Source organism: Elephas maximus, chromosome 7, assembly GCF_024166365.1.
Source record: "Elephas maximus indicus isolate mEleMax1 chromosome 7, mEleMax1 primary haplotype, whole genome shotgun sequence".
Lineage (NCBI taxonomy): Eukaryota > Metazoa > Chordata > Mammalia > Proboscidea > Elephantidae > Elephas > Elephas maximus.
In genome coordinates, this window is record NC_064825.1 from 28438999 (window position 1) to 28464114 (window position 25116).

At 40.2% G+C, this 25116-nt stretch overlaps 1 protein-coding gene across 7 annotated transcripts in view; it reads right to left on the minus strand.

Moving 5' to 3' along the window:
• Nucleotides 1-25116, minus strand: part of FAT3 (FAT atypical cadherin 3) — a 793468-nt gene that overhangs the window by 385678 nt on the left and 382674 nt on the right. Inside the window, exon 4 of one of the 7 annotated variants that reach the window (XM_049889558.1) lies at nt 20331-23997. The exons of the other annotated variants lie outside the window; for them this stretch is intronic. Within the exon in view, the coding sequence (XP_049745515.1) occupies nt 23984-23997 (14 nt within the window). The 3' untranslated portion in view covers nt 20331-23983. Of the gene's footprint in view, nt 1-20330; nt 23998-25116 lie in introns of those variants that run through there. 7 annotated transcript variants of the gene reach the window in all.

A 25116-nucleotide genomic window follows, 5' to 3' on the forward strand; every position in this document is an offset into this window, starting at 1 on the left:
CCTGGCTTTCAGTGGGTGGGGAGGTACATGAGCATGGAAAAGAGACTAAGTGGTTGTGAGAATTCAGTTTCAGGGGTAGGACTTGATGAAAAGACACTAACCTTGCCATGGAAATGAGCTGAAGAGTAGAGATGATGGTTTAGTTTCAAGTGATGGACTTTTGGTAATCAGCCACAAGCACTGCAGGCCCCAAGAATAACCGTGAGGACAAGGATAGGAAAGGAGACACTAAGTAGGTAGAGAGCACAATGGGAAACCACTGGGGCAGCTGGTGGATAACAGCAATAAGGATGGAGAGAATTTACGTTGAACCCTCCTCCACCATGTTGTGTAGAATAACCTCTACTTGAGAAGATTCCAGAAAAGTGAAGTCCTCTACAGTGAGCTGAACTGGGTATGGGTGAACTCATTAAAACAACAATAACTAACAGCTAACATTTGTTGAGAATTTATGTCCCCAGGGCACTGCGTTAATCACTGTGTATATATTACCTCACTTAATCCTCGAAATAACTGGGCTTGGAAGATGCTATTATTAGCTCCATCTTACAAATGAGTAGATCCAGACCTTCAGGGTTTATATTTAACTTTCCTGATCACAACCCAGTAGGAGCAGAACCGAGATGTAAACACAAAGTGCACGCTAATCGATAGACTATAGAAAGGGATGCCAAAATGTAGGGCTTTAGGGTGAGTGTAGTAATTTATAGGATCCTTGGGTGCAGTGGTTAAAGTGCTCAGTTGTTAATCAAAAAGTCAGCAGTTTGAACCCACCAGCCGTTCCACAGGAGAAAAAGGGGGCAGTCCGCTTCTATAAAGATTTACAGCTTTGGAAACCCTGTGGGCCAGTTTTACTTTGTCTTATAGGGTCACTATCAGTCAGAATTGACTCGATGACAGTGGGTTTTTTTTTTGTTTGTTTGTTTTGGTGTTAATTTAGGAGCCCCTGAGTGGCACAAATGGTTAAGTGTTCAGCTACCAACCGAAAGGTTGGACCTTTGAATCCACTCAGAGGCACTTCCAAGGAAAGTCCTGGCAATCTACTTCCAAAAGATCATAGCCATTAAAAACTCTATGCAGCACAGTTCTACCCTGAAAACACAAGGAGTCATCATGAGTTGCAATCAGTTTGATGGCAGCGGTAATTTATGTGTGTTTCCAGTTAAAAACGTAGAGCAGCAAATACTTCTCAAAACGAATCTGTGAAGACTGCTGATTCTGCCACCGACTGAGCTGAGCCCTGCCCTGGACCAGCCTCGAGAAGGAAGTGTAGCTGCAAGGATTAGTTGGCACAGGCCACTGCTTTCCCTTTCCGCTCCTCACAAAGGGGTAGCAATAAGGGAACAGCTCTCCTCAGCTCAGCTCTACGTGTTAGCCGAAAAAGAACTGACCAGAAGGTGGCCTAGACAAGCCTCAGTGAACAAATCAATACAAGCCTAACAAAAAACCAAGTTTGGCCCAGGACTTACAGGTATACAAACTGTTATCCCAGAGGGCAGTTGGTTTAATAAAAAAGGAAAACATTTTCAAGCAACCACAGCTTCCCATTTCCATTTAAAACTAATTTAATGGCATGCAGTTCAAGTTTTTTCCAACGTAGACTTGATTAAGAATATTATTCCTAACCATAACACACACACACACACACAAAACCCCAATATATTATCTCATTCTATACTCAGCCACTTAAAGCATTAATACTGCAGTACAATCCCTTTTACATTGTAGTAGTAACATAGTGACAATCACAGAATCTCAGAATTATCTCATCAAACCATTCGTTTTCTAGGAAGAGAAAATTTATTTGGGCTTGGAGCAAATTTTCAATTTAATGCACCAACTAGACATTACGGGAAAAAAAGAAATGAGAATTTTTTTTTGGAGGAGTCACTAAGCTTTTGTCATGACATCAGGATTGAAAAACATTTCTTCTTATTATTATTCTTTTTTAAGATACTAGTGAATTAGTACAGTGATACAAATAAATAAAAATGTGCCACCACGACACGATTGATGTAATTAGTATCACTGAATTGTACACGTGAAAAACATTGAGTTGGCAAATGCTGTGCTACATATATTTTTACAACAATTAAAAAATAAAAGAGGTTCCACCAGCTCTTTAATCTCCAGTGGTATCATCTCGTCGAATTATGGGCTTCTCTGCAGCAGACATGGCAGAGTGAGAAGGTTTGGAGAATGTTATGGATTGAACGGTATTATAAATCCTAAACCCCTATACCTATGGATGGATGTAATCTCATTTGTGAAAGGACTTGTTTGTTATGTTAATGAGCCCAAAGCAGTGGAGGGTGTGTTTTAAACCAGTCACCCCTGAGATATAAAAAGAGCAGATTAGGCTCAGAGAAAGAAGCAGGAATAGAGGGGAAGATACAGGCCACATGAAGGTCGCAAAGGAAGAGAAGAACAAAGCCAAAAAGAGATAAGGAACTTCCCCCACAGTCCACAGAGAAAGAAAGCCTTCCCCTAGAGTCAGCACCCTGAATTGGGACTTCAAGCCTCCTAAACTGTGAGAAAATAAATTTCTGTTTGTTAAAGCCGCCTGCTGGTGATACTTCTGCTACAGCAGTACTAAGAAGCTAAGAGAAGCTGTTCTCCACTTTCTCCAGTGGCAGCCAGGACAGTGCACATGGCCAGCAAACAGAATGGCAAAACCACGAGATGCCATGTATCGACATGGTTCCTTACAAGGAAAGGGGACTCCTTTGCCTCATAACCAGCTTGTATGGGCTACGAAAAATACAGGGCCTGGCACAAAAGTAGAGCCAAAGGACACACTCCATGACTTTTACATTATGTTTAGAAAAACTGGGATGAAAGGTTGGGATTAGAGGTAGGTTCTAGTTGTTAAAGACATCAATCTCATCCACTAAGCCAACGTCATTTCCTTCTACTTCTACCATTACCTCTTCTAGTTATGGGTCTGCAGTAGACAATTAGGGCTGTCAACTTCTTCATTCATTTTCCTTCTTCCCATTTTTTACAGCATTGGATCAAATCCTATAGTACCCTGACCCTCACAATGAGAAAATGAGATAGTAGATTCTGGAATTATGTCCTTAATTTCCCTAGCAATGTCTCCAAGGTTTAGGTCTGTTCCTGGCGTGACCCAAGACCATACCATTCGTTGTTTATTCATTGTTTTGCATATAACCCTTTGCCCTTGAGTCAATTCCAAATCATAGGGACCCTGTAGGACACGTAAAACTGCCTCATAGAGTTTCCAAGGTGAATTCAAACTGCCGAACTTTTGGTTAGCAGCCAAGCTCTTAACCACTATGCCACCAGGGCTCAGTTTTCTGTATAAGCCTCCGGTTTTCACGTGTAATACCAGCCTTATATTCTAAAGCTGAACAGGTTCCTGGTGATTTACAGAGCCCAAGTCAGAACAGCCCTGCTGTGGATTCTATCTCTCTGGAAGAAATGCAGCCAGTCACCCCAAACTCTAAATTTTTTAAAGCCAGTACTTGTGTTTCTTTCATTTCTGTTATCTCACAAAGCCCAGGAAGTAGGAACTCCACAAACATTGGTGATATACCTAATACCAGTATTACTGCTTAAAAAAAGGGGGGGGGGGGTAGAAAACAACCGGTATATGGTCAAGATTTAGCCTTTGACTTAATTACAAAGATGTGATGCTTATAGTTGCAAAAATACAACCAGTATGCTAATTTTCAGCAGCAATATTATAAACGGCCATAAGATGGTGATATTACTCCCAGAAAATCTGAACTTCTCTGTTGTTTTTGGAAGAAAAAAAGAAAACAGAAGAGTCTTCCTGTTTTGATTTTTCTCAATCTATTTATTTCTCTGTCTCTAGCTTCCTTTATTCTCTTTCACATTTCCAATTCCCTTTTTGTCCTTCAATAATTTTTTATTAAAATGTTTCCATGGTTCCAGGGACCATGCTAGATGCTGTTAAGAGAAAACACTAACTGTAACACTAACTACCACAGCAAAAATGTCAATAAATACGGTGACTTTGAGATGAAGAGATTTGCTCAAAGTTATATCTCTGATAAATAGCAGATCATGGACTTGAATCCAGAACTCGCTAATCCAGAATCAGAACTCATTTAACCACAAGACTCTGCCTTTCCCTAAGTATGGAGAAGTGAAATATATTCCTTATATTTATTGACAGTAGTAAATATGAACTCTATCCTTCATTTTAGGTCCCTGGATGGTGCAAGCGGTTAAGCACTCCATTACTATCTGAAAGGTTGGCGGTTCGAATCCACCCAGGAGTTCTTCAGAAGACGGGCCTGGCAATCTTCTGAAGGGTCATAGCCTTAAAGACCCTGTGGAGCAGTTGTACTCTGGACCCACAACGTCGCCGTAAATCAGGCTCAAGGGCGACTAATAACAACAATATCCTTTATTTTAAAAACAGAAAAGAGTATTCTATTTTTTTCTCTATAAAGATCTTAAAAGTAAATTGGTATTTAATAATACAATTCTCATTTGACTTTTTCCATTTCAATGTTGGACTCGTGTTATAAAAAGAGATGCTCCAATCTAAATTATGAAAATTTAAATATTCAAGGTATATTTAGTTACACACATATTACAGTTTTTGTTAGGTAAAGAAAGAGTGTCCCTTTAAGTGATTTGTCTACGATTTTCCACTGTAATTCAATAAATGCTTGGTGCTGAAGAGGCTGAAAATTTCATCTGAATTCTTATATTTAAATTTTTACATCACTGGCTGCAACCCCAGGGACAGGCAATTTGTAATGTTAGCAATTTTTTAGATGCTGAATATTAAAATCTACTTTTGTATTTCAAGAGTTATTTCTAATTACATGCACAATTGCTGATCCATCTGCCTACTACATAGATGTCTGTGGTTATATATGCTTGACTAATTATTGAAAATTAAATAACATCATAAACAGTCAAATTAATTTCTTCAAGCAAACCAAAAGCAGGAAGGCTGCACTAAGATAAAATGTGATTTGCCCCAAGAAACATAAAGACAGACTTATCTTACACCTCACTGAATTTGTCACTTCATTCTTACTTGATAGAGTTCAAAAAAAAAAAAAACTGAAATTTGAAATGAGCAATACCTCAATACCTGAGAAGTATTATTAAAGAGCAAAATACCTTAGCTGGATAAGTAATTTAAAATTTTAGTCTAAAGACATTTCACTGTCAAAACAACAAGCCCATAACATGTCTCCTGTAATAACATAACCAGTTTCAATAAGGAATGGCTTTTTTGAGTGTACTAAGGTAATACAGAATTATAAAAGAAGAAAAATTTCCTGACCTGCATTCTATTTCTGCAATGGCAGCTAAATCCAAACCAAACCTATTGCCATGAGTTGATTCTGCCTCATAGCAAACCCACAGGACAGGGCTTCTAAGGCTATAAATCTTTACGGAAGCAGGCTGCCACATCTTTCTTCCGAGGAGTGCCTGGTGGGTTCAAACCATGGACCTTTGGGTTAGCAGTCAAGTGCTTTAACCACTGCACCACCAGGTTTCCTTCCCAATAGCAGCCAGTCATTGTTAAATATGGAAGGGTTGAATGCACGGTCTATGAAAATTGTGTTTATACAAACTTCAGCAGAAAAAATGGTTTGTTGATGAGATTTCTTTCTCTCTCTAACAGACACACACACACACACACACACACACACACACACACACACACACAAACACAGTAGAGAGGGACAAGATTACCTAGAGTCAAGCTGCAACAGAGAAACAAGTCAGATGGGACAAAGCCAAAGGAATGAGTCTCCCTATTTTAAACACTGGAAAGCAGGGGAGAATTATTTTAATGCTAGCTGAGATGGATAAGTATTGTCCCAACAGTTTTCCTAAAGTAGAGAAATCCAGACAGTCCCAGAAAATACAAATTTGAACTTACAGCTCTGAGTCAGAATCAACTCAACGGCAATGGGTTTGGTTTTTTGGTTTATAGGTTCTTTCAAAGGATGACCCCCGGATTGGACCTAAAAATCTGGTGAAATGTGGGATATTTGCTGGTCTCCAATTAGTCTGTACCAGGCTTTGCAGCTTGGCCCTGCCCAAAGGAATCAGATGGGAATACGGAGGATGAAGTGTGGATAGCTACAAGCGTTCTATCTGAGGTTCAGCCTCATCGGGGCCAGAGGTGTTCAGAATCAGAAGGCTGGGTCATGCTCAAAGGACTGAGGCTGGTACAATTTACAGGAGAGGAGCCTGAGGTCAGACTGAAGTGGTAGCCCAGTTACCAGGAGAAGGAGAACCCAAGTATTACATATGGAGCAGGGGACAAGCAATAACTTAGGATGGGTAGGGGCTGCAGAGCCAGAGAAGCAGCTTAGCATGGATTCTGCAGAGGCAGATCAGAGGGATGAGCAAGAGATCTGGGGCCAACTGAAACTATCTCCTGAGATCACCTTTTGGCAGAAAAGCAGATACACAAAGTAAAAGACATTACCCGTTAGACAGGTGCTCTACTAAAAAACATCTGTACAAGTCTAAAAGGTCAACATTTATTCCATAGCAAAGATGAGACTATAAGGGGGCAGGGAAACTAGAGTACTGGAAATGGAGCAACCAGAGCACAATTAAAGAGAATATTGACACATTGTGAAAAATGTAACTGGTATCATTGATCAGTTTGTGTGGAAACTGCCAAATGGGAACCTAATTTGCAGTGTACATTTTCACCAAAAACACAATAAAATATGATTTTACTGTAGCCCACACAGAGCTTCAGGCAGACTAGGGGCTCTTCACAGTTGCTGCCAATAAAGCAGTGTCTGTCTCTTGGATCATCCAGGGTCCTGGACACCCCAGGGGTCCACAGCAAACACCACATTACAATTCTTTCCCATAACTGGTTTCTTAAGAGTACAGCTCTAAATCATACAAACTTGTTAGAATCCTGCTCCTCCATCTGCTAGCTATGGAGTTGTTGTTGTGTTGTTGTTAGGTGCTGTCGAGTCAGTTCTGACGCATAGCGAGCCTACGTACAACAGAACAAAACACTGCCCCGTCCTGCGTCATCCTCACAATCGTAGCCATATTTGAGCTCACTGTTGCAGCCACTGTCAATCCATCTTGTCAAGGGTCTTCCTCTTTTTTGCTGATCTTCTACTTTACGAAGCACGATGTCCTTTTCCAGGGACTGGTCCCTCCTGATTACATGCCCAAAGTACGTGAGACAAAGTCTCACCACCCTCGCTTCTAAGGAGCATTCTGGCTGTACTTCTTCCAAGACAGATTTGTTAGTTCTTCTGGCAGTAAATGGTATATTCAATACTCTTCGACAACACCATAATTCAAGTGCATCAGTTGCTTGCAAAAGCTAAATAATGAATAAGGAAGACCGAAGAAGAATTGAAAATACCGTGGCTCGGGTCAGGTGCACCTTAGTCTTCAAAGTGACATTTTGATTTTTCACACTTTAAAGAGGTCTTGTGCAGCACATTTGCCCAATGCAATGCATCGTCTGAAGCTATGGAGTTACCCTCTGTTACTAACATGTATACTGCTTAACATTCTTGTGAGATTCAGAACAGATATGGCATGTAAAGAACAGCACATGGCTCTTGCACAGATGCGACATGTTCTCTTCCTCTTTATGCTGACCCCCCTTCTGGAAAACCCTTCTACCACATCTCCATCTGCTGATATACAACTCATCCTCAGATCCCTGGAATCTCACTTCAGTGTCCCCAACACTACATTTCTACAGAACCTTGTCTAGTCCTTTCATCAAAGTACAGTCAATCCTTATTATTCATGGATTCCCTACTAGTGAAGTAACCTACTCACTAAAAATCATTTGTAAGCCCAAAATCAATACTTGTGGCTCTTTGGTGGTTATTTGCAGACACGCAGGGAGCAGCGAAAATTTGAGTTGCCTGATGCGCACATTCTTAGCTGAAGTCCAATACAGCGATGCTCTGTGTTCTTATTTCAGCTTTCACATTAAAAACAAGTGTGCTCTCCGTGGTCTATTTAGTGCCATATTTTTTGCATGTTTGCACTTTTTTGGGGGGTGGTTTTTCTGTTTAAAATGGCCCAAAGCACAGTGCTGAAGGGCTGTCCAATGTTCTTATGTGCAAGCAGGCTGTGATATGTCTATGGAGAAAGTATGTGTGTTAGATATGCCTTGAGTTTAATTTTAATGAATCAACAATACATATTAAATAAGGCATCTCTAAACATAAAATTACATAAAATAAGTTTATTTATTGATTGCTTGATGAAAATGTAATCAGCAGCTTGAAGGAACCTAACCTTATATTTCCCCATGGAGCAATGGCTCATTATTTGCTAATTCAGTGTTTATGGGACTTTATAGAACATCACCACTGACAATAAGGAGAACTGACTGTACTTCTTCTCATCACACTGTACTATTATCTGTGTGTCCCACTGGACTGCAAGCTCCATGATGGTAGCAACCACATGCACCTTGTTTGCTGGCCTATCCCCAAAGTCCAAGATGTGCCTGGCCCACAGTAAGCATTCAGTCAATCTTGTTGAGTGAATAAATGAGTGAATTTATGAGTTAATAAATGAGTTCAGGTTCCAGGTCCTCTGTAGTTTCTTCAGAAACAATTACAGCCTAGGAATCCCTATGGGGCAGTTCTACTCTGGCATATACGGTCACTATGAGTTGAAATCAGCTCAATGGCACACAACAAGTGGGTCAATGAGCACCCAGTAAATTAAATTAGGTCCATGACATATGGCAAATTGATTAAGCTTTTGTGTAACTGATTTGCCAAATCAGTTTCCTTCTCTGTTGAATGGGGAGGCTGGGTTACATAAGCACTGAATACCTTTGATTCTATCCTTGTATTAAAAGGTAAAGTCAGATATGACTTATCACTCAGCACTTTGACATATAGCATAGACGTAGGTATATAATCTATCCTCTCATAATTGTCAGTTAAGGTGCCAATAACACATCAAGAAGAGTACTTCTAAATCAAATCTCACACCCAAGGAAAGAACTGTAGAAGGTCACTTATTTCTCAAAGCACCTCTCAAAAAACCCAAATACACCAACTCCAAACCCAATGCAGCTCCACCAGGAAAGTTGTAAAGAAATATATTTGTGGACACAAAACCTATTTAAAAGAGAGAGAGGGAGAAATGTGGCATGCAGGTGAGAGGGACAAGGTAATTCCAAAAATCCTAGCTTTCTCTTGGCAGGGGATTTGGGTAATAGCTTGCCAATTGTTGGTAACTGCTGCCAAGGACCAGGACTGCTGTGTTCAAATTGCTGGCAATGGCCACCTATTGTTTGTGAATTTCTGTCTTAGCAGGGGACTCTGCAGAGAGGCTACTCAGGTCAGCAGGGAAGAGGATTTGGCCAATACCTCCAGTGGTCATCATGGCTAATGCAGGGAGGTCACAAGAGGACAACTTCAGAAAAAGGACACTTAAGAAAAAGTCCCTGGAGAAAATTCTGAATCTTTAGCTAGCATGTATATATATTTAAATCTACAGAGAAATATAAAAAAAAAAAAATAGCTTCTGTAAAAAAAAAAAAGGCATAAAATAGTATTAATAGTTATCTACTTTAATCACTGAACATTTACAAAAGCACAATGAGTAGCTTGCCAGCTCTCTTCGCTTGGCTGATGGTCTATTCATCTAAACTGGGAGGCAATACAGTACACAATAGCTCACACAACCTGATAAAAGGATCCATTTGGAAGTTTTTGTTTGGGGAACTTAAATACAAAGAGCATCTCTCTTATGGTTTCACTCCTCAACATTATCTGCTAAATATCTTAGAATGTTATTTAAAACAAAATTTGACTTTTAATTCTTGAAGATTTTCCCCCTTTCTGGTCAAAAGGCAATACAACACTTTAAAAGTGGTAGAGTATATCCGAGCTGATTAAACATCAGTTCTTCCATTTGCAAGCTGTGTGACTTGGACACATTTCTAAAGCTCTCTGAGCCACAATGTACTCATCTGTAAAATGCAGTTAATCATAAAACTCTCCTCTAGCTTGTTGGTATGAAAAGAAATGAGAGTATACGTGTAAAACATTTCCTATCATGAAACAATGTTGGCTATCATTTATCTCTTTATCCATAGCATACTGAACCATAACGAGATCATGAGTCAGTGAATCTGGTGTTCAGTCTGGACCTTGTCCTTTACTAGCTGCATGACTTCTGGCAAGTTAGTTTCCTGAATTTCAGTTTCTTCAATGATAAATTGAGAGCAATCATGCTAATACCACATTCTTCAGTGGGTTATTGTGAATATGAAATAATGGGCATTAAGGATGCCTGGCAAAGATACACCACAGTATAAGTTACCATTGTCATCACCACTGACATGGTCATTGTCATCATCTCATCCACCTATACCTTCCCTAAATGACAAAGACATAACATTCTCATATAGCTCATTCTACAATTATTTGAGTACCACAACAAAATTCATCTTCCAGTTCATTGGGGCCAGGAAACCAATAAGGAGAGAAAGGTACTTGACTGATAGGCTGATGGTGAGTGAAAAATAAATCCTTAATCGCTAGTATAATAAAAACTAAATGGTCCCTTTATGAGAAAAGCAGTAGAAACCTTCTGGAATGGGCTCCTGGTTTGAAATATCCTGATATACAACTAGCTCTCCCCCTTGTACCAAAATGTGGGTGATTGCTTGTTCTAAATGAAAATGTCCTGATACTGGGCACAATGCTGGAGTCATGAAAAACATGAACGAGTCTGCGAGCAAGTAAGTATCTGATAATATCTATTACCTTTCCCAGATGAAGGGGTGATCATGACATTTTTAGGTATTTAGAACTCTTCTGCACATAAAAGAAGTATTCTTTAATGGGGTTTTCAGGCTTAGGATCAGACAGTATTATGATCTTGGCAGCCCCATTAGCCAGACTTTCTTTTTCAAGAGAAGCCTTGGTGGCACAGTACCTAACTAAAGCGTTGTCAGTTCAAATCCACCAGCTGCTCTGCAGAGAAAGTTGTGGCAGTCTGCTTCCGTAAAGCAGATTTACAGCCTTCGAAACTCTATGGGGCAGTTCAGTTCAGAATTGACTCCAAGACAGTGCATTTTTTTTTTTAAACAATTGACTTAATATACTAAATAAAAGAATATTAGCTTGATGCCAACTGTCAATAGTCGTTGTCTTAGTCATCTAGTGCTGCTGTAACAGAAATACCACAAGTGGATGGCTTCAACAAGGAGAAATTTATTCTGTCACAGTCTAGTAGGTTACAAGTCCAAATTCAGGGCACCTTCTCCACGGAAAGGCTTTCTCTGTTGGCTCTGGAGGAAGGTCCTTGTCATCAATCTTCCCCTGGACTAGGGACTTCTCCACGCAGGAACTCCGGGTTCAAAGGATGTGCTCTGCTCCCAGCACTGCTTTCTTGGTATAAGGTCCCCAACTCTCTGCTTGCTTCCCTTTCCTTCTATCTCTTGTAAGATAAAAGGTGGTACAGGTCACACCCTAGAGAAACTCCATTTACATTGAATCAGGGATGTGACCTGGGCAAGGATGTTACATCTCACCCTAAACTTCTTTAACCACAGGCAGAGATTATGATTTATAACACATAGGAAATCACAAAATGTAAGACAACCACACAATACTGGGAATCATGGCCTAACCAAGTTGACACTTATTTTTGGAAGACACAATTCAATCCATGACAGTCTTCACTATTGGCCAAAAACAAAAAAACTGCCATCAAGTCGATCCCGACTCAGAGCGACCCTGTAGGACAGAGTAGAACTGCCCCATAGAGTTTCCAAGGCTGTAAATCTTTCAGAAGCATCTTTCTCCTGTGGAATAATAGTGGGTTCGAACGCCGACCTTTTGGTTAGTGGCCAAGCACTTTAACTTCTGTGCCACCAGGGCTCCTTTCATGAGCTACAAAGAAAGGAAATTAGCAAGACAATGTTGCTTAAACATGAACAAGTTCACATCTGTCTTTCCTGTAACTGAATGGTGATAACGTTTCAATTTCTAAGACCCTTATAACCAAACTGTTTGCCATCGAGTTGACTCTGACACATAGTGATCCTAGAGGACAGAGTAGAACTGCCCCATAGGGTTTCTAAGGAGCAAGGAGTGGCTGATGGATTTGAACTGCTGACCTTTTGGTGAGCAGCTGTATCACTTAACCACGGTGCCACGCCACCAAAGACCCTTATAACCATGTTTGAAGCTATCCCTTATAACCATGTTCAAAGCTATGTGTAATTTTAGTACAAAAATTTAGGGCTTTTGCACATAAAATTTAAATTAAAAAATTTAATTCAAAAATTACACATAGCTTTGAACATGGTTATAAGGGTCTTAGAAATTGAAATGTTACCACCATTCAGATAGAGAAAAGACAGAATTTATTCACCTTTAACCAATATTATCTTCCTAATTTCCTTTCTCTATTGCTCTTTTTTTTTTTTAAGGAAAAGAGGCAATTCAAGAACTGGAAAAGCAACTCACGACTGCCCTTGTTTTTAACCCAAAAAGAGAGCCTAAGCAAAGAACTGTGGCTGAGACATAGTTACATGAAACAGACCTTCCCTACGGAGGGTGCTCGGTTAGGATGAACCATTCTTCAAAAGTCCCAACCATAACTGGCCAGAAAAGTCAAAATAAAATTCATTTCATCTTCATTTTCCTAGGAGCAAACCATGGCTCAAGGAAGCTAAGTAACATGTCACCCACCTAGTAAGTGAATGGGCTAGCAATTAAGTTCAGATACCTCTCGCTAATAAGCCCGTGAGTCTATAGTAAGGCAACCTCTTATAAGCCAGGATCCTCCTGTATAAACTGAGGGCTTGGGGACTAAGAAGATGATCTCTAAGATCCCTCCTGGAACAAATATTCTATGACTCTAAATTTGTCGTTGTTGGTGGTGATGGTTGCCATTGAGTCGATTCCAACTCATGGTGACCCCAATGTATTTATTACAGGGTAGAACTGCTCCATAGGGGTTTCTTGGCTATGATCTTAATGGAAGCTAATATTGTCAGGCTTTTTCTTCTGCAGTAGTCCTGGGTGGGTTCAAACCACCAACCTTTAGGTTAGCAGTCAGGTGCAAACCTTTTGCACCACCTAGGGACCTTATGAATCTAAATTTCAATCTAAACTAGAGGTTTCAATTCAGTACTGCCCTTAGGTCTGAGCAACAGAGGCCCCTGTTCTCCTTCAACCACGGGTCTCCTCATAGGGCCAGGAGCATGAAAAGCCATGTGCCAACTTGGAGGCCATGTGCAATTTTCCACATACCATCTAGAGTCTAAATTCCAAACCACCCTCCAGTTCTTGGTCTAGACCAAACTCCTACTCTTAGTCTAGAATGACCCCCAAATGACCCCAGCATACTCCCAGGGCAATTCTCCTAGGGCGGGCCATGACTTCTCAGTGCACATCTGCAGAGCTGAGAGTTGGCCAAGGGGCTGCTGTTTACAGGGGAGAGAGCAGAGCTTGGACATGTGGCCTGGGGTGTGCACACACAGGCATGTGGGACAGAACAAGGGAATCAGAACAGAAGTTGAGAAAGAGTGGGAGGTGGGCAGGGCCTGCTCTCCCCATTCTAACTCATTCTGGTACTCAGAGGACACAGAGAACTCTAATGTCAAACTGGGCCTTCCAGGTTCGAATATTTGTCAAAGTCGGAGCATGGAACGTATTTTATTAACTGTTTTGTTAGCTTGATTTATAACTTTTAAATATTTATACTTCAGGTATGTGGGCCTCTATTTGTTCTCTTATTGATCCCGGACCTGCAAATATTAAGGCCATAGGCATGCTTTGTTTGTTCTTAAGGCTTGAACTGGCCTGTATAACAATCAGATTTCACATAACAACAGTAATCTGCAGTGTCTCCTAAAGTAAGAGAAGATCTGGCCACTTGAGTGCAATGTTCTAACACGGAATCATCCTCTGGGATAAAACAGTGGCTGTCCCCTTTTAGGAGTCCCTGGGTGGTGCAAACAGTTAACTTGCTCAGCCTCTAACCAAGAGGTTGGTGTTTGGAGCCCACCCAGAGGTGCTTCACAAGAAAGACCTGATGCACACGGGGCTACCATGAGTCGAAATCCACTTGATGACAACTGATTGATTGGTTGGTTGGCCCCCTTTCAGACAGGGTTGTTGTTGTTAAGTTCTGTCAAGTCCAGTCCGACTCATAGCAATTCTATGTACAACAGAATGAAACACTGCCTGGTCCTGTGCCATCCTCACAATCATTGCTATATCTGAGCCCATTGTTGCAGCCACTGTGTCAATCCGTCTCATCGGGGGGCTTCCTCTCTTCCACTGACTCTCTACATTACCAGGCATGATGTCCTTCTCCAGGGACTGGTCCCTCCTGATAACACGTCCAAAGTACTTAAGACAAAGTCTTGGCAGTCTCTGTTCTAAGGGTGGGACCGTCCATTTGGCCAGCTTCACAGCTTCTGGCTGGAACCACATAGCCAGTGCCCCCCTTTTGATGAAGCAGAAGCTCTTTAACCATTTCACTCCCTTATATAACCTATCTTCTGGGTACCTACATCTGAGCAAATGACTCCTGATTTGAAGAGACCTTAAGATGTTGGGTGAATCGCCTCATCTAATGAGATCATGCAAGAGGTTAATCCCATTGAGTTTGGTTTGTGAACAAGTAAGTGTCATTTGATGTGATTGAAGATATAACACCTAGCCTCACAATTCTCTGGTTTAAGAAAAGAACGTGAAGTAATCATTTCAAATTTGGAGTGAAATCTCTTTATCTCTGTCTCGTGTTCAGGGCAAGTCAGGTGAGCACTTAGTTAAGGGGTTCTTCCTGATCATTCTCACAGAAAGAAAATTACCCCGTTCTGCCCCCCCAATCTTGTTGAAAAATAATGAATACAAAAGATGAGATTATCATTTGTATCCCCACATTGGAGGCTTCATCTTTAGAAGAAGGGCAATGTTATATGTTAGTCACTGTGTATAGTTTTTTTTTTTTTTTTTAATATTGAAAACTCCACGGTGACTGTAATTTCAGTTAAGACCAGAACGTAACAACATATGGTATATGAAAGCAAAATTAATTATGGTCTCGACATCCCCTCTTCATTCTTTCTCCATATCATGTATTAATCTTTTGGGTACTGTTCTACATGTTAAAATATGGAGTATGAATTGCTGTTAATATGCTGTTGCCAGGTTAAAGTATGGGCGAATGTGAAGATGTCAGAAAACAAATCCCAGGGAGAAATGAAACACTGTTTTCCTTAGCTTATGATTACCATACAAATAGGCTCCTTCTGAATTTAAATTACAATGACAAAAAAAAAAAAATTCTTTACATTTGCTTAAACACAGTGACAGGAATGGAAGGGCAGACTCTCCCCAGCACTGCAGTCCCTGGGTATTATCACCCTTTCTGCAGATTCACACACAAAAACACAGACAACACACTCTCACTTTGAAACTTGGAAAGTATCATGTTACAAAACATTACAGCAGACGACATTTCTTGAATTAAAAGCAAAAATCTGTTATCTTCAGCCACAAGGAAAAGTTATTATAAACAACGTATGGAAAAATCTAACAAGCACGCGGAGAGGAGTGGGAAAAAAAGGACAATTTTTATCTAAGTAGAGAGTGAATTTTTCCAGGATCAAAAGTGTAATTTTAGAAATGGCTGGTCGCATGCAACTATCGGTTATAGAAAGCTTATTTGCTAGGCAACAACATATCTAGAGGTAGCTCTGAAACGGTTTTCGTTTAGCATGAAACACCCAGGAAGAGTAGGAAAAATAAAAAGTTGGCTTTAAGTAGGTACTTAGCAAAGCAAGTTCCCAAAGCAACCCAGGACAATGAAGAAAGGAATGTGCCTGGCTGTTTCTGCTTCCACGGGTATATGTACACCTTGCCTTTTCTCTCCTTAAGAAACCTACCAACACCTACACAATTTTGAAGATAGAGTTCAAATCTTACCTACTCCCCAACATCTTGATTAGGAAGGTTAATGTACAGCTAGCCAAAGTAAAAATTTGGGCCCCATTATTCATTACAAATCAGTCTTAGAAGAAACACAACCAGAATGCTCCTTAAAAGTGAGGATAGCAAGACTTCAGTTTGCTCACTTTGGACACATCATCAGGAAAGACCAATCACTAAGAAAGACCAACCACTAGAAAAGACGTAATCTTTGGTAAAGGAGAGTGTCAGGGAAAACGAGGGAAACCCTCAATGAGATGGATTGACACAACAGCCTCAACAATGGAGTCAAACATACTATGATGAAGATGACACGGGACCTGGCAACATTTCATTCTGAATAAGGTCACCATTACTCAGAGCCAAGTCAACAGCAACTAACAACAATAATACTTATTTTCTTTTTGATGGGAGTGAGAATTCTGGGGAATTTACTGTTCTTTTCATCCAACATATATTTACTAAATACCTAGTTCTTGCTAGTCACTGTTCAAGGCACAAGATACAATGGTGAACAGATAAAAATCCCTATCCTTGTGGAGCTTACATTGTAGGGCAAGAAATTTGGAATAAACAAGATGAAGAGGTAACTTTGTTTGATAGTGATAAGTGATACAGAAAGAAATGAAGGAGGAGATGGGCACAGGAAAAGCTACAGGGTTATGATATTCAACGGGGTGACCAAAGAAGGAGAAGATATTAGAGGGTTGGAGACAGGTGAGGTAGGCCCTGAGGGAGCAAGTCACTCAGTCAGGTAAGTGTCAAGGGGAAGAGTGTTCCAGGCAACAGAAACAGCAGGTGCCATGGCCCAGAGGCAGGAACGTACCTGAGTGCTAAGGTGACAGAGGAGGGTAATGAGGAGTGAGCAAGAGGACAGAGTGGTAAGGGTGGTTATGGTGCCAAGGGGGCTGTGGGACAGTGGCAGACCAGACCTGTCTTTAAAGACTGAGGAAAGGACTTGGGCTTTGAATGACACTGAATTTCTTTGAGCATCTATAAAATGGTGACCATGGCAGCACACACCTTCAACGGTTATGAAGATTCAATAAGACCTTAGCATGGTGTTTGGCACACAGAACTCTCCAAATCTGTTAGGGCTGCATCAGTACCTTCTCTGCGATAGCATCTGAACACATGTGACCAATGGTTCCCTGGAGGGTGAGCTAGCTGGTTAGTCCACCCCAAACCCAGAGGACACTATCACATACGGAAGCACCAGGAGCCTTTGTGGATCCCAAGTGCTTCCGTGGCTGGGGGCCGGGCTCTGAGGCCCCTCTGCTAAGGCTGCCCTGGTGAGTCCCAGCATGGTTTCCTTCTCAATTTGAGGGAGGCAAGTGATGACACGCACACTTTGTCCCAGGGCATATTTGATTGGTGGTTGTAACAAATCCATAGTTTTACATTTATCTTTGAAAAGATATCTGCTTTTCGCTGTCACCATTCCTTTAGAAATTTGAACAATTCAATGCTTAACTGTGTACTCTATGCCCTAAAACGGGACCACCTGGGATTCTTCTCACCACAAAAGGGCTGACCACAGGGTTTCACACACAGAGAAGCTCCCCTAAAGCATTGAAGTGTTGGTTTACGATCATTCTTTTCTTGACAAAGACCCTGGGATACAGAGGATATTGAAGTTATAAAGGGTAAGGAAGCATTTGTTCAATGTGGATCAATAAAAATGAAATGAAGTACTATTAAAATGGTAAGAAAAGTCAGCAGGAAGTATGCTGTTATGGGCAAACCCTATCTATCTTGGAGAGATAACATGTTTCTCAATTTGTACTCCCAGGGCCTAACACAGTGCTTGACATATAGTAGCTTTCTCACATGTTTGTTGAATTTATGAATTTACTAATTCATAATAAATACAGAAAGCAAGACACAACTCATTAAAGGCCAGAGAAGGTTGAATTTGTCTTATTTATGATGAGTTTATCTTTTTTTTTTTTTTATCTTACAGATCCAACCCATAAGCCCCAAAACCATTGCTTCCATTCTTTTGTTGATAGTAAGTTTTATAGATGCCTGGCCCTATTTTTACACCGGCCCTTTATTTTAACTACCCATACAATGGTAGTTGGCCTTCCTCATGAATAAAGGATTTAAGTAGGATGGTTGTTTTTTTGTTGTCAGGTACTGTTGAGTCGGTTCTCACTCATTGAACCGCATGTATAAACTGAACGAAATGTTGCTTGGTTTTGTGCCATCCTCACAACAGTAGGTATGTTTGAACCCACTGTTGCAGCCACTGTATCAACCCATCTTAGTGAGGATCTTCTTCATTTTCACCGACTTTTTACTTTACCAAGCATGATGTCCTTCTCCAGGGATTGGTCCCTCCTTATAACATGTCCAAAGTAAGCAAAATGGAGTCTTGCCAGCCTCGCTTTTAAGGAGGATTCTGGCTGTACTTCTTCCAAGACAGATTTGGTGGTCTAGTAATCCTAATTTGTCTGTTGATCTTGATTCTGAGGTACCAAATTCTAATTTTAGAGAGCTTTTGCTCATGTAGAGATGCTTTATAGGTTCCCTAGGTACACTTTCATTTTGTAAGATAAGTTATTTTAAACCTATCATAGATAATGTACACGAACATTTGAATATTGTGAAGTATCATACAAATTACAATTATGGCTATAATTATTATTATGGTTTCTAGTAACAAAGACCAACTACCGTATTTCTCATATTTATGAAAGTAAAAGGCATTTCCAAAATAATTACCTGCTTTATCCTGCCACTTATCAAATCATATTAAAATCCAACAGAATAGAATGACAGTGTCACAGAGGTACAAGTCACAGTGACATTGTTTTAACCATGCCCAATTTTTTAACAATTTCAGTTAATGTTAAGACCTAGCATGAAACTGGTGCTGCAACTCCCAGCATCAGTTAACCTAGGATACACTGATTTAAAAAGTGACTAATGACCTCTATATTTTTTATTTTGAACATTTATGAAATCTCCAGTATTACACATATTCTGCTAACTTGCAGCTTATTCAATATGAAATTTCTTTCAATTCCACAGAGGCAAATGAATCCAGAGATGACATTTTGAAAATAGCTCAAATGTCAAATGAAAATTTAAACAAAAGCAATTGGCCAAGAGAATTTCAGCCATGGTTAGATTTCAGAAAGATGCAAGTGCCTTTCACTACAAGGAGAAGATCAGAAACCCCTGTGAAATATTAATAAATGATACATACTATCCAAAACACGTGTTCACTCTTTAATTCATTCATTCCTTCAACATGCCCTTAGATCATGTGGGCTATGTAAAGCATTGTCCTTGGAATGAATAACAATTACCTTATTTCCCACTGTACTCCAGCGGGGTACACACACACATGCCTGGCACAGAGTAGGTGCTCGTTACACTATGCTGAAGATTGAATAAATGAATGAATGAGTAAATGAGTAATGAGTAAGAAACAACCCATTTCTCAATCTTAAGAATCATATTTTTTATGAGAGAAGGGAGGAATAGGGAGGGAAAAATACTAACTAAATAGTAGATAAGTAGTAACTTTGATGAAGGGTAAGACAGTACATAGTACTGGGGAAGTTAGCACAACTTGACCAGGGCAAAGTCGTAGAAGCTTCACAGACACATCCAAACACCCTGAGAGACAAAGCTACTGGGCTCAGAGCTGGGAACCATGGTCTTGGGGGACATCTAGCTCAACTGGCGTAACATAGTCTATAAAGAAAATGTTCTACACTCGACTGTGGTGAGTAGTGACAGGGCTCTTAAAAGCCTGCGAGCAGCCATCTAAGATACATCTACTGGTCCCATTCTGGTTGGAGCAAAAGAGAATGAAGAAAACCAAAGACACAAGGGAAAGATTAGTTCAAAGGACTGCAACTACCACAGCCTCTACCAGACTGAGCCCAGAGCAACCTGACGGTGCCTGGCTACCATCACTGAGTGCTCTGACAGTGATCAGAGTAGAGGGTCCCAAACAGATAGGGAAAAAAATGTAGAACGAAATTCAAATTTGCACACACACACACACACACAAGACCAAGCTTGCTAGTCTGACAGAGACAGGAGAAACCCCAAAAGTATAGCCCCTGGACACCCTTTGAACAATGTGAAGTGCTGAAACTATACGAATGGAAACCGTGAACGTGGGGTGGAGAAGGGGAGGGTGTTGACACATCAAGGGGCTGGCAGGCAATGTCGAAACAATTTGTGTTCTAGCTGATGAGAAACTAATTTGCTCTGTAAACTTTCATCTAAATCACAATTTTAAAAATTCTCAGAAAAAAAATCATATTTTTTGTAATACAGATGACAGCACATTTCCTATACTATGAATAGCTTAAAAAAACAAACAAAAAAAAAAAAAAAACAGAATTATGTACTTGGTTTTGCTTTATTTTGCTGCAGATAGCTTGGAAACCAGGAAAAAAAAAAAAACAAAAAACTAGAAATCGTTGCATAGAGAAGCTTTCCACTTCGATTTTTCAGAAATGGTTCTAAGTAGACAACAAAAAATGAAGTTGTGCATTTATACGCTGAGCTTAACAAATGTGACCTGTGTTGAAAAGGTATTCCATGGCTCACTTTGGGACAGGAAGACAACACCAAGAGTACTACCTTGAAGTTTCATGAACAATGTGAAGTGACAAAAATTATTGGAATCCAAAGGATCTGCTTGGCCAAGAGTGCACCTTCATAGTTTACAACATTTATGCAACAGGAGTCTATTAGAAGAAATCTTACTTACCTTCTTACCCTCTATGATTAATTTTGAAATGAAAAGCAGGCTTTTAGATTCTTCGTTTAAAACAATTTTCCTTTAATGGAAACAGGCCAGAATTGTATGCTCCCACCTGGTGTTCATATAGAGACAGGCTATTCACCGAAGCAATCAATCCAGAAGTTCAAAAAGTGGCCTCAGATCACAGAAATAAATGCTGCAAAGCCAGGCTACTGAGACTATTGCACTTTTACTCTGTGGGAGGAGTCTTCAAGGTCACCCTTCAGAGCCTAGTAATTCTCAACCTACTTACTATTCTAATACCTCATTTATATGATAGCTCAGCAGATGAGAAGCAGCAAATTAGAAGGCAGAGCCCTGGAAGAGAGAGGCATACTGATCTCAGAATTGTTGGCAAGCTGAGTTCAAGAGGAGACCCAACATCACTGCAGTTGATGGAACCCCAGACAAAAATTCACAGTCCAGTTGAAAACCTTGTACTCAGGACCAGCTACATTTCTGGCAGGACTCAGTGAAAAATGAAAAGGCAAAGCCCCTTGTTCAAAAATGACTAAGAATTTCAAGACACCACAATAGGATATTAAACCAAGCATGTGGCCCTTCTACGCACAGGATCCTATGCGACTGCATAGAGGTCTCAAGCCCATGAAGCCACCCTGGGTGTATCATTATGTTTGAAGTACTATGTTTGAAAATTGATAACCACATTTAATATACTTCAGAAAGTGCTTCTGAAACATGTTGTTGTTAGTTACCATTGAGTAGGCCCCCAACTCATGGCAACCGCACACATCAAAACCAAAAACTATTGGTTCAAGTTGAGTCCAACTCATAACAGCCCTACAGGACAGAGTAGAACTGCCCCATAGGGTTTCCAGGGAACAGCTGGCGATTTGAACTGCTGACTTTTTGGTTACAGCTGAGCTCTTAACCACTGCGCCACCAGGGCTCCACCCATGCACTATAGAAGGAAATTCTGTGCCATCTCCATGATCAGTTGCAGACTGGACTGTTGTGATCCATATGGTTTTCACTGGCTGATTTTCAGAATTAGATCAAAGAGGTCTTTCTTCGTTGTTCGTCTAAGTCTGGAAGCTCTGCTAAAAGTCCTTTTTCCTAGGCTGTCTGAGTCTGGAGCTACTCATAAAAGACCTGTTCAGCATCATAGTAACATGCAATCCTTCACTAATAGACGGGTGGTGGCTGCATGTGAGGTTCACTGGCCGGGAATCGAACTCAGGTCCCCACATGGAAGGTTAGAATCCTATCATTGAACCACCACTGCCCCCTCCGAAATATACTTTTTTTTTTTTTTTTAAAGTTTTGGCACCTAACAGGTTTAACTTCAGTTATCTGTAAAATTTTATCTGGAAACATACTTACGATCTTGGTCTCAGGAGACACTTGATATGAACAAAATTCCAAGATGAAAGTTCAACAATAAGCTCATGTTTCACCCTCAAACATAGGTTTTTCTTTTATTATAAAGTGTGTTTGTTTTGTAAACAGTCTGTTTATTCTCTTAGGTTTGAGAAGTTTTGTATTTTTTTGTGTGTGTGCCTTCCGCCCCTATGCACAGCACCCAAAATCTACAAAAGCTGATGAAATCAGAGTGAATGAAAAATAATAAAATAATTCAAGTCGTTTACTGGTGATTACAACCCAGCAAAGCACTGATAGAGACCTACTGAAAACCTCTCTAATATTTCTGAACATATGCAGGCAAATATAAATCCACCAACTATATTTGATTAGGTATAAAAGTGAGAATTTGAAGGCCCTGATTATCAGGTACCAAAAGCCATTTCATTGGTCACTAAAGATATTTAAATGCTAAAATTATAGAAATATGTCTAAATCTAGTTTTGCAATAAATGTTTTAATATATATCCCTATTTCCCATTCATGAACATCACTTCTTTGGAAGAAAGCATTTCTCACTGTGATAGAAAGCCATACAACTAGGTAAAAAAAAAAAAAAAAAGGGCAGTTTAGTATGTACACGGCCAGGATGAAGTATGTCTTTATAAAACAGGAAATTTTACAGAGAAGAGAAATTTACTTAAGTGGTAGGAGGCAAAATTGGATTTGTGTTGCTTAACTGAAATACCTGCAATGGCCACATGTTTAACAACAGTGCACCGGCAAAGGCTCCGCATTTTTTGCTGGTAGTAGTCTGTTTCTAATGTGATAGATTTATTTTACATCTCCTCACTCACGTTCTCAGGGATTTCCCTTCCTGAAACAGCCAATAAATATTATAATGATTCATTATTGTCAGAAAAAAAATCCCATTAAAAAAAAAAAAAACCTTAACATTATTTAATTAGTCTTTTCATTTTAAAGCTGTGTGATAGCAGCAATACATGACAGTTACGGTGAAATAAGTATAAGGCTCTTGTCTTAGTCATTCTTGTACCACATGTGCCTAGCACAGTGCCTGGTATGCAATTTTGACAGTGGCCATCAAGTCAGTTCAGACTCACGCAGAACCCATGCGTGTCAGATTAGAACTGTGCTCCACAAGGTTTTCAACGGCTGAGTTTTTGGAAGTAGACTGCCGGGCCCTTCTTCATAAGTGGACTCAAACTTCCAACTTTTAGGTTATCAGCCAAGTGTTTTAAGCACTTGCACTGTTCAGGGACTCCTGGTATGCAACAGGTGCTCATAAAATAGGAGCATAAAGTATACATCCGAGACTTTGAAGACATTTAATCAGATTGATTAATCATTAGTTTTCAAGAAAGGATTCTTTATGAGCAAATTCTCTTGAAGAATGAATGCATTTAATAATATCTTGGCTTGGCTCTTGGTCTAGTAGCTAAACATTGTTATTGAGTATTTCATATATGCAAGGCTAAACTAAGTGCTTTATGACATACACTAGCCTATTTAATCCTCAGAGTTCTGGGGGTGGCACAGTGGTTAAGGGCCTGGCTACTAAACATAAGGTCAGCAGTTCAGATTCACCAGCTGCTCCTTGGAAATCCTATGGGGCAGTTCTACTCTGTCCTTTAGGGTCGCTATGAGTTGGAATTGACTCCATGGCAACAGGTTTTTTTTTTTTTTTTTCTGGTATTTAATCCTCACAACAACTCAATTAGTATATTCCCATTTTGCTGACAGACAACCCGAGCCTTAGAGAAGTTCAGTCACTTGCCCATTGCCATAAGGCTAGTATGTGAGTGCGACATGACTCCAGTGGGCAGGTCCATCCTTCTCATCAGTACACTGGGATCCAGGGTGAAATGTGAGAAGACAGGTGGTTATCATGCAAATCTTATTCAGCAGGTTAAGGCTAAGCAGAGTTACCTAAAAATGGAATAATTCACTTTTAACAGAATTGTTGCAAACTTTCCCATGGGACACTACAGATAAAATCTAAACCAGCAAATCTCCATCTAAGATCATTAATAAAGAGAGACAGGGCTTAATCCAACCACATGCTAGAAACCACAAATATTTCTAGGTCGTGACCCACAGCAGTTCACAAATGAAAGCTAAAAATTGGTGGTCAACGTCCAAGCTAATATAGATGAAAAATCCCAGCACTAATGTGACTTAGTAAATAAAGACAAATAGCTTTCATTGATCTCTCTCCTAATTACCAAATCTAAAGGCTTCTTCTAGTCTTTAAACTTTGTGCAGCAACTGACAGGGAACATCTCTTCCTTCTTGAGCCTCTCTTCTGATTTGGTTTCCACAGCGACAGTGTTATGGTACTTCCATTTATAAAAAAGAAATACATTTCAAAATTTGATGGCAAAAATATGCACTATTAGTACAAGGCATATGAGAAAATCTAAGGGCAGGGAGCAGCTGAGTTTCAATCATACTTAGACCAGACATTGAAAAGCCTTTAGGATTGAGCCTATCAGAGTCCTACTCTCTCTCTTTCTGTCTCAGCTCTTTCATGCATACAGCCACGCCGCACTCTTCAAATTTACAACCCCTCAATTCAACCAGAGCCAGATATTATCTCTGAATCCCAATAACAAATTCCTGGAAGAGAGAGTCTTGGTCCCAGTGTCTACCCCAATCTAATCAACTGGGATAAGGAGGGAAGAAGGAGCCCTGGTCACGTAATGGTTAAGTGCTCAGCTACAAACTGAAATATTGGCAGTTTGAACCCACCAGACACTCCTGGGGAAAAGAGACCAGGCCATCTGCTCCCATAAAGATTATGGCTTAAGAAACCCTATGAGGCAGTTCTACTCTGTTCTACAGGGTTGCTATGAGTGGGAATCGACTCAACGGCAAACAACAACAAGGAGAGAAGGATTAGAGGGGGCAATACTTGGAGAAAAGGGAATGTAATGTACTGGACAGATATCATCAAAGGTGTTCACAGCATTTGGGGCCTTAAAAGCTAGCCAGAGGCCATCTAAGACGCATCAGTTCATCTGAACCCACCTGGAGAAAAGGAGAATG